This window comes from Idiotropiscis lumnitzeri, chromosome 16 (genome assembly GCF_059441095.1).
Source record: "Idiotropiscis lumnitzeri isolate Australia: NSW breed Sydney's pygmy pipehorse chromosome 16, RoL_Ilum_1.0, whole genome shotgun sequence".
NCBI classification, from domain to species: Eukaryota; Metazoa; Chordata; class Actinopteri; order Syngnathiformes; family Syngnathidae; genus Idiotropiscis; species Idiotropiscis lumnitzeri.
The window spans coordinates 3,642,839-3,652,623 of NC_142406.1; the positions used below are offsets into that span (position 1 = coordinate 3,642,839).

Genomic DNA, 9,785 nt, shown 5'->3' on the forward strand with positions numbered 1-9,785 from the left:
GTGTGTTGGTGACGTCCGTGGTGACGTTTGAAACGCCTCGAAGTTGGTGTACCACGTGACTGATTCCGGAAATTATTCGCTCGGTTTGAGTGTTCGAAATCTTTTTAAATAAAACTGAATAAGCACTTTATTTTACCTCCTTATTTCACATTTTCACTTGTTGCATAGACAAAGCAACACAGAACAATTCATGTTAAAATACTCCTCAAGTATATATATTTTTTTGTATTCAGAGCATGACTTTCACCCCACAATGTTATTGCGTGCAACAAGCATGTTATACATTTTTTTGTCCACATGATGGCGTTGTCGAGTAAATGAATCATCTTGAAGCCCCTACGTGTGTGTGCAGTATTTTCCTGCAGGGCTTGACTGCTTCAAGGGGCTTCATTTTGTCATCACTTACCGCGGGAATTGGAGCTTCAAGTTTACGCCACAAAAATGAAAGTAAATCACATGCCCTAAATAAAGTACGACAATCTGGCTATCATGAAACAATACTCCATCGTCTTCAGGCGTTACGTTGTCGCCATCTGGTGGACAGGTGGAGAAATGCTGACGGTGACAACTGCCGAGAGTCCAAAATAAATTGTTCTTCCATTTGTGTCCCGTGCTATATTCTATTCTATAGACCTTTCCTTACTCCTTCCAGAAAAAAACGAGAAAATCAAGCTGTATTTCAGTTTTAGTAATTTCACTTTTTTGATATCTGCTTCCAAACATAATATCCAATGACCAGAGGAGACACGGACCTTATTTTACCCCAACAACACAATGGAAACACTGCTCTGTCCTGGCAAGAAAGGGTCGAATAAGGTGGAATGGAAAGCTGAATTGACGGGAGCACCACAACGGAGTCAACTTCGTCGTCGTTTTACATGAATAACACCTAAAAATACATTCGCTTTAAGTACCACCATAATGACCAACATTAAAATGCAATACAATATATAAAAAAATACAGTAGCATAGTAGGCCCAAGTGTTCATTAAAAAATGAGGTCAAGGCTTTATCTCTTGATATAGCCGTTTTAACATTATGCAGCATGAAAATGTGTGTTTGTGATTAGATATAATCTTAAATGTGATAATCTTAAAAATAATAAATATACTTCAATTATGACTAAAGACCTTGTAAAATCAATTCATTCAGAGAATTGTTTCTAAATAAAACATGTTTGAAGAATGCAGCATATAATGTGAAAACACTCAACTATAGTTCCCTGTAAAAGTATTAGAACAGCAATGTCAATTACTTTTTGCGGCAAACTGAAGATATTTGGCTTTCAAATAAAAAAAGATGATTATGAGGCAAAAATTCTGAATTTTAGCTTTTATTTCATGTTATTTATTTTCAGTTCGATACCTTAAACAACTCAGGAAAGGACACATTTTTCTTGTAGTAACTCACTTTTCAAGTGTGCAAAAGCTCTGAAACTGACATTTTTAAATCAAATGAAAGTGGATAACATTTAATATTCTTCAGCATTTAGCATTCTTCATTTGAATGTTTTTCCTTGCATTTACTGCACCCTCTTAGTTCTTGTTTGTTTCTGGGCTTTCTCACTCCAGTCTCCTCTTCAGGAGGTTAAACGCATGCTCTATTGGGTTTAGGTATGGTGACTGACTTGGTCAGTCTAAAACCTGCCACGCCTCCCCACCCCGAAGTGGGAGGAGAAGATGACGAGGAGGTGCTTCAAGAGACGTTCCCGTGGGGAGTTCACAGCTGCTTGTTGTCATGGAGGACGAAGATGGCGGTCCTGGGCCTGGGCAAGCGTGAAATAAACCAACATTTTACCATTAGGAACGCCAAGTTGATATCGCTCGTGCTCGTTGTTTTCCTCGTCATTTTCCACACGGCGTTGCGATTTTACGGCGGTAAGTGGCTCAGTCGTCGTTTCGGAATGGGAACCCTCGATACAGGCTAGATGCTAACGCTAGCAGGATTTCCGTCCCGTTACGTTCACTCTACTAGGAAGGTGTTTGCAAAAAAAATAATAAAAAATAATAATATACCAAGGAGTTTGACAACACAGCCGTTGAACATAGCGGCAGTAACGGTTTTAGCTCGGCTAAGCCTGGCTAACCGACGCCGCGTTGAGGTAGCGGTGTTTACATGCTCTTTTGCAGCATGCATGAGTAAAAACCCTGAAAAACATTTGATCAGGATATACAGTTAAAGGTCCATTTTCTACTGCGCTCTTTGTCCTCATCAGTAGAACCAGTTACTGTATTAACATTTTTAGACATGCATAGTCGGTAACTACACGTTAATAAACAATAGGTTACTCGGGAGGCAAACCTGTGCACTCGTAATTCCATAGTCGACACTATACGTTATCTCGTAGAATTTTCTGTCACCAGTAGCACTGGTGGCACAGTTTCCCACTAGCAACATGAAGTTGTTCTTGTGTGCAGAAATGTCATGCCCGTTACAGACATGTCGGACGAGTGTAATTACATACTAGTAACGCGCAAAAAGCAAAGTGAACGCTTTTGAACTACATTGTGCACGAGTCCGTAAAACATGTAAATACATTAGTAGAATGACTCAATCACTAGTAGAACAACATTTTTACTATTTTTTCACACGACTTCCCTCTGCTTTGTGACTTTTTTGTGCACTAGTAGGAAGAGGATGAGCTGGTAAAACAGTTTGGCTGTCGTGTTCTAATACACCCTGAGGCCAGTTCAAAACATGCAATCTGGATCAATATTAATTAGTTTTTAAATCTTATTTGTTTTGTGTCAAGGATCACATAATTCATTATCAGTACTTAATTTGTTTGTTGCTCAAAGCAAAGTTCCATTTTAATCAGTTTGATTCGGGCCAAAAACATCTTAAGAGACATCATATCACACTGAAGGCTACATAAAAAAAAAATTGTCTTGCCAACATGATGAGGCAAAGAGCGTAGAAAAAATCCAAATGCCCCACATTGATCAGCCAGACCATATCTGCCCTACTCGATTAAAAAGCAAATATGCATTCAATGTGCTTGAAATTCAAACTGGAAATGTTAACCTTGAAATTAAAATAAATAAAATGAAAAAAATAAACCCGGAGGCTTTGCGTGCCTCCACTACTTGCGAGTGCAACCTGAAGACGTGTGCAACATAACGCTTGTTTTGTCGTGCACAAAGGGTGATGTCACCTGATGTACCTGATCCATCTGAAAAGAGGACATACTGTCCCTCTGACTTTCTCACACATTGAGACAGGAAAAAAATATCCTCTTCTGTTTAAGCAATTATTTATTACGATATGTTCTACGAGCAATTACTTAAACATGATGCCAATATTATTTGTAACTGGTTTAAAAGTGGCTTAACCAGTCTGCCTGACAAAGTAGCTGGTGACTGACGATGTATCCGATGTATGGGAGTGTTGTTTACACACGGGGAGCAGCTGCTGTCGGTTACGATGGCACGACATGGACATGTCTTTCTGCTAGAGTCAGCCAGTCCTAGAAGTAAAAACAAGAAAACGTCCATTCATATTAAAATCAACCAAAAGTGTCAACGTTTTGTCCATCATCACAGAATCAAAACGAGAACCAGAGTGTGGTTGTTGACTATGAGCAACAAGTGCCCTCGTTTTGCTCTGTTGATGGTGATATTTTTTAATAAGCGGAAGGCGCAACGCTTTTAGTCAGGAGTGTTGTTTTGAATTTGATATTTATTCACCAATAGCTTCTCTGTGCTTTGCCCCCCAGGCGGAGATTCATGTGAATGGCTGCTGTCCAGCGGACGTTACTTGGGGGAGAATGTTTGGCAGCCTTATGGCTGCATGATGCACAAGTACAAAAGCATGTGAGTCACACACATTGTGCAGTTGCGTGTGCATGCAAAGCAAATAACCAAGAGAAGATCTCCAGCTGCATGCGATGCATAGTTAACAATGGTCGTCTTTGTGTGACAGTGACGCCAAATCCTGCATTTCGAAAAAGCGTGTGGCCTTTGTCGGAGATTCCCGGATCCGGCAGCTGTTTTACTCCTTCATCAAAATTATTGAGCCTGGCCGAAGAGAAGATGGGAAGAAGGTAAGCTTAAAAAAACAGTTTGTGAATATTTAGATAGATTATGCAATTATTTCAAACCTTGGATTCAGTTTCAATTCAATAGCGTGATGATCTCATCCAAAGCGTCCTAGATGACACAATTCAAGTTCATATATTGCATATCAGATTCCAGCTCAAAAGTGACAATGTTCCAAACAAGAATGTCTTGTGTTTCATGTCTCATGGAAGCATGCGGACATTGCCTTTCAAGAAAAGAGTTCCTCTCTTTATGTGGTGAGATGTTTTTTTTCTTCTATGATTGTCTTTATATCACCCGTGCCATCATCTGACGGGAAGTGATAAACATCCGCAATTCTTTGTGCGTGCATGCTTTTGTGTGTGTGTGTGTAGGATTTCCTGTGGTATCCAGAGGCGAATAACTCAATGAAGGAGCGTTTAGTATCATGGACACGCGTAAGTGAGGATGTTCTACTCTTGCGGAAATAGTCAGCCACAGCATTTTGTAACATATGCAATGTGGTGCATTGCAGGAAGGCTCAGCAAAGCCCGATGTTGTCGTCCTCGGTGCTGCAACGGTACGTTGTTGAAAACAAGGCGGCACGCGAGTTGGTCTTCATCCGTCTATGTCTCCGTTTTACTACAGTGGTCCATTAAACTGCGCGGTGGCAGCAGTGAGACTTTAAAGCAGTACAAAGTCAATGTGACCGCCATGGCCGTTTACCTGGAGAGGCTGGCCCAGCATGGAGAGGTCTACTGGGTCCTACAAGGTCAGCTTCTAACACAATATTTAGAAAAATAAAATTCAGATTAATTGAATTATTACAAAAAACATGGAATGAATAATTTTTTGGGGTCACTTAGCGCTTAAATTTCAAATTCAGCCAATAACACGAGACGGTTAAGTCACTAACAGATGGTGTAGTGGTTCACTTAACTCATGTGCATTTTAACATTTATGTTGAGATGCATACAATATGGTGTATTCCGCCCCCAGAACCAGTCAATGAGGAGGCATTGAGAAAGGACCGCAAGGTGATCACCAATCACCAGTTGGAGCTCTACAACAAAGCGGCAGTGGACGCCTTTGATGCCGCCAAGCGTGACAACAGGTCGCTGGTGAAGCTGCTGGCCGCCTCACGCAAAGCGGCACTGGAGACCATCGAGCAGTCAGACGATGGCCTGCACATACCTGAAGGCGCCAGAGATATTGTAAGTTCATTCTGTTGTTTGGAGAGAATTATTTGACAAAACAAACAGGCCTGGACACAAATGATAGTATTCAACCAAGGTGTGTCCTCTGATTAGTATCAGAGTTGTCTTCAAATTTGTTATCAGTTGGCATATTTAGAGGATGTGACGAGTTGTCACTTGATGGGATGTATCACAATGTTTCTTGTGATACACTAGACTAGACCAGGGGTGGGCAAACTTTTTGATTGGCGGGCCGCAATGGGTTCTAAAATATGACAGAGGAGCAGATGGATGGAGTGTTTTGGTAACCTCACCTCATCGGAGAAAAGAAATACATTAAATTTTAAATGAAAGTGAACAAAAGTATTTCAACAATATGTCTTTGAAAAACCACAGTATTTAGAAAATAAAAATTAACATGGTTTATTTGTTTAATTTTTCCAAGTTCGGCGGACCAGGTTAAAACGCTTAACGGGTCGCATGTGGCCCCCGGGCCGTAGTTTGCCCACACCTGGACTAGACAAAGCAAAGAAGGGATTTGTCTCAGATTATAAAACAAATTATCGACGAGCCTTGCGACTGGCTGCATATACCCACCGTCTCGCACAAAGTCAGCTAAAAGGCCGACTGTTGCATTTTTTTAGGGCGCCATGGTGCTGATGAACGCCGTGTGCAACAAACTCCAGAGGCCCATCGACGGCTCCTGCTGCCAGACCATGCCATCACCCAACCTCCTCCAGAAACTGGCCGTGTGCGTCTTCGTGGCCTCTGCCGTCATCCTCCTGGGCTTCTACGTCCTTGGCAACAACCGCCACTACCGGCCTGTGCCGCCGGATGTGGAGAGCCTGGAAGAGAAGAAGCCGGCGAGCGCCGTGGTCCCGCTCGGAGTCAAGGCGCCGTTCCAGGCCGCGTGCAGAATGGGCATCATCATGACCTACTTTTACCTTTGCGATCGGGCCGACTTGTTCATGAAGGAGCAGAAGTTCTACACACACTTGACTTTCTTCATCCCGCTCATTTACATATTTGTACTGGGGGTGTTCTACAGTGACAACAGCAAAGAGGTAAGACCTGCATTATGTCCAGGATGATCCGTTTTATGTCGTTCTAGTGAAATGTGTGGCCTCCAGTTTGACTTACGATAAAAGACATGTAACATTCTTACTAAATTCTACACACAGACCAGATTATTGAATCGAGAGCAAACCGATGAGTGGAAGGGCTGGATGCAGCTGGTCATCCTAATCTATCACATATCAGGAGCCAGCGCTGTGAGTTCCTCACGTCTTTTCCTGCACACATCGCATGTAATTTCAAGGAATACATTTTCAGTTCATTTCACTTTTCACTTTCAGTTCATTCCTGTGTACATGCATGTACGGGTGCTGGTGGCCGCTTACCTTTTCCAGACTGGATATGGGCACTTTTCATTTTTTTGGCTCAAAGGAGATTTTGGACTGTATAGAGTGTGTCAGGTGAGCCTAGACAGCGTGCAAGTAATCATAACACAAAATTCCACGTTAAAAAAAAACAAATAGAGCAGCCATTGTTCTTGTTTTGTTTTTGTTTTTCCGTTGAATGTATCCGTCCTCCTCTTGCAGGTGCTTTTTCGTCTGAACTTCCTGGTGTTGGTGTTGTGCGTCGTGATGGACAGGCCCTACCAGTTCTATTACTTTGTCCCACTGGTCACCTTTTGGTTTGTCGTCATCTATGTCATGATGGCCATGTGGCCTCAAATCCTGCAGAAGAGGGCCAACGGTGAGCATTTGGAGACAAATTTGGAAAAAATAATCAATTGGCCATTTAATTCCTCAGGATTGAGATTCAATGATTTTTTTCCCCCCCATGTGATTTAATTTCTTTTCCCATTCAAGTTTTAACAACCCAAGCAATAAATGAAACTTTATTACAATATACGAGAAAATTATATGTAAGCATGTGGAATGTACTTTATAAACACTGAACTTATGTAGACACTAAATAAATATAATACTTATAAAAATGAAGACTACTAGCCAACCATTATGAAGCATTTTTTTTTTCCTCTTTCTAAATTGCAGCCATTGCTATTTGAAAATGACATTCTTCTACATTAAGATATCAAGTCGAATTTGACCAACCATCTCGCCCTTTTGGAAATCTTTTCAAATGTGTCACATTGTACACTTACGATGGTCTGTGTGTGTCTTTCGCAGCCAGCGGAATGTGGCACCTTGGCGTCCTCGCGAAGCTTCTGGTCCTTCTGTTGTTCATCTGCGTCTTGGCTTACTCACAGGTGAGCCACACGTGATCGTTCAAACCTGCACTAATTGTAGAATACTTCTAAATACATATTAATGGCGCTGAAAATGCTAAGAACATTTTTTTGTTGACGCTTGCAGTATTTTTGTTTCAATGGCTTTGTCCGAATTCTGATTTCACGAAAAGCATTAATTTAAACCTTATAATGCATATATTTAAATTGGATCATAAGGGGAATTTGAGAGCATGAACATGGATACAGTTCACTTAGAAAAAACATTGACAAGAGGGCACCAGTGAAAGCCAATTTTGTCTTTGTGTTCACAGGATTTTTTTAACGCCGTCTTCTCCTTTTGGCCCTTGTCCAAACTCTTTGAAGTGAACGGAAGTGTCTATGAGTGGGGCTTCAGATGGAACCTGGACAGATTTGTGCGTTTTATGTCACAACCTAGTTGAAAGTTTGCAAACATGATGTCATTTTACGGCCTGTGGGGGTCATACTTGTTTGGATGTGTTGCAGGCGGTGATCTACGGCATGCTGTTCGCCTTCGGCTACCTGGTCCTGCAGAAGCGCCAGGTGCTGTCCGAAGGCAAAGGAGAAGCTCTGTTCTCTGGCTGGATCTCCAACCCGCTCTTCTTCCTCTCCATCATCATCTTCGTCGTAAGAGTGTTTTTGTACTATTTCCTCTGAAAAACAGCATGTAAACTTCAATGAACGCACAATATATATATGTTTACACATATATATATATATACATATATATATATACATATACATACATATATATATATATATATATATTATTTACATTTTTTTTCATGGTGAGTTGTCTTGAAATACAATGGGCTTGAACGGTCTTAGATTTGGCTTCCTTAAACTTGCACATACCTCATAGCTTAATTTACTGCTCTGACGTACATAAGCTTTTGTTTTGTTTTACAGAGAAGACTTGTGTATACAGAAAGTTTCAACAAACTATTCCCGGTTAACCTCACCTGTAAACAAAAAGTATGAAAACGCCAAGCACATCAACACTTGTCTCCTCCCATCATTCCAGACATACTCCGTGTGGGCCAGCAGCTGCAAAAATAAATCAGAGTGTAACGAGATGCATCCGTACATCTCTGTAGTGCAGGTATATCATTTTCTGTGCTCTTTTGTCATATTTTGTAAACTTCAATTTAAAGCATTAAACCTCTGTTCACATACACAGATCTTGGCCTTTGTTCTCATCCGGAACATTCCTGGCTACGCCCGCTCCATCTATAGCTCCTTCTTTGCCTGGTTTGGAAAGATCTCCTTGGAGGTGAGGCACGATTTGTGAGAGTTTAAAAAAATTAACTGATTGAAAACAGCCTAAAACTGAAGTGGATATAAAAAGGTGCTCACCCTCTTATAAATGGGAAGTGTGTGTTTGGACTCACATTCAAGCTCACCGTTGAATCCCTCCTACTTACCTGACTGAATCATTTTGTCTTCCTCAGCTGTTCATCTGCCAGTACCACATCTGGCTGGCTGCGGACACCAAGGGAATCTTGATCCTGATCCCAGGCAGCCCGTCGCTCAACATCCTGGTGAGCACGTTCATCTTCGTGTGCGTCGCCCACGAGATCTCGCTCATCACCAACGACCTGGCCCAGGTTGTCATCCCTAAGGACAGCGCGGCGCTCCTCAGGAGGCTGGGGGTCGTGTTGGTCCTGGCCATGCTCACCCTTTTCATTGCGAGAGACCGGCAAAGCACGCCCGGGAACTGAGTCTCGCTCGAGACAAACCGACACGACGTGTCGACGTGTGTCGTTAAAGGAACACCTTTTGGCTGCTGACATAGTCGCACACTGAAGAAACCCCCCCTCAAAAAAAAAAAAAAAAAAAAAAGATTTTTTTTTTCTCCTCTCACAGTAAGCAAAAGGAAAACTGTTTTACAACTTTACATTGCAAAGGGGGAGGGCTACTCCATTTATTCAGGACACTAACCCCATTGTTTCAGAAGCGGTCTCTCAACTCTCCGTCCACATCGACCGAACTTAAAAAAACAAAAGCATTCAGCTTTCTATTTTCAAAATCGTGTTGTACAGCATTTGATATGGACCAACAAGTAGCTCTTCTGATCAAAACACAGACTACTAGCCCTTTTGCTAATGTTTTTTTTTTTGTGAGTGATCCTGTGTTCAAAGGTACTGTACTGTGGTCACCTGCTGTAGCTCTGAAATTTTATGTGAGTTGTACAGTATTTAATTATTTAAAATTAAGCATATATTTTATACTCTTATTTTGTACTTTGAGCGCACCTGCAAAGTGAAGAAAGTAGTTGATCTGATTGATAAAATGTTT

The 9,785-nt window shown here is 41.5% G+C and overlaps 1 protein-coding gene across 1 annotated transcript; it reads left to right on the top strand.

The window, feature by feature from the left end:
• The first annotated feature begins 1,694 nt into the window (after positions 1 to 1,694).
• On the top strand, positions 1,695 to 9,318 carry casd1 (CAS1 domain sialic acid O acetyltransferase 1). Its single transcript, XM_088318219.1, has 18 exons — positions 1,695 to 1,877; positions 3,716 to 3,812; positions 3,922 to 4,042; positions 4,250 to 4,294; positions 4,412 to 4,474; positions 4,552 to 4,596; positions 4,665 to 4,788; positions 5,016 to 5,230; positions 5,857 to 6,276; positions 6,394 to 6,483; positions 6,568 to 6,687; positions 6,814 to 6,970; positions 7,408 to 7,487; positions 7,781 to 7,882; positions 7,974 to 8,114; positions 8,512 to 8,589; positions 8,668 to 8,760; positions 8,939 to 9,318. Exons 1-18 carry the CDS (start codon positions 1,751 to 1,753, stop codon positions 9,206 to 9,208), a joined length of 2,388 nt encoding a protein of 795 aa, XP_088174345.1. The 5' UTR covers positions 1,695 to 1,750; the 3' UTR covers positions 9,209 to 9,318.
• Positions 9,319 to 9,785: the final 467 nt, after the last annotated feature.

Coding starts and splice junctions, on each gene's coding strand:
- casd1 (XM_088318219.1), top strand. CDS start 1,751: ATGGCGGTCCTGGGCCTGGGCAAGCGTGAAATAAACCAACATTTTACC. Junction 4,789..5,015: donor GGTCTACTGGGTCCTACAAG/GTCAGCTTCTAA, acceptor TTCCGCCCCCAG/AACCAGTCAATGAGGAGGCA. Junction 8,590..8,667: donor CGTACATCTCTGTAGTGCAG/GTATATCATTTT, acceptor TCACATACACAG/ATCTTGGCCTTTGTTCTCAT.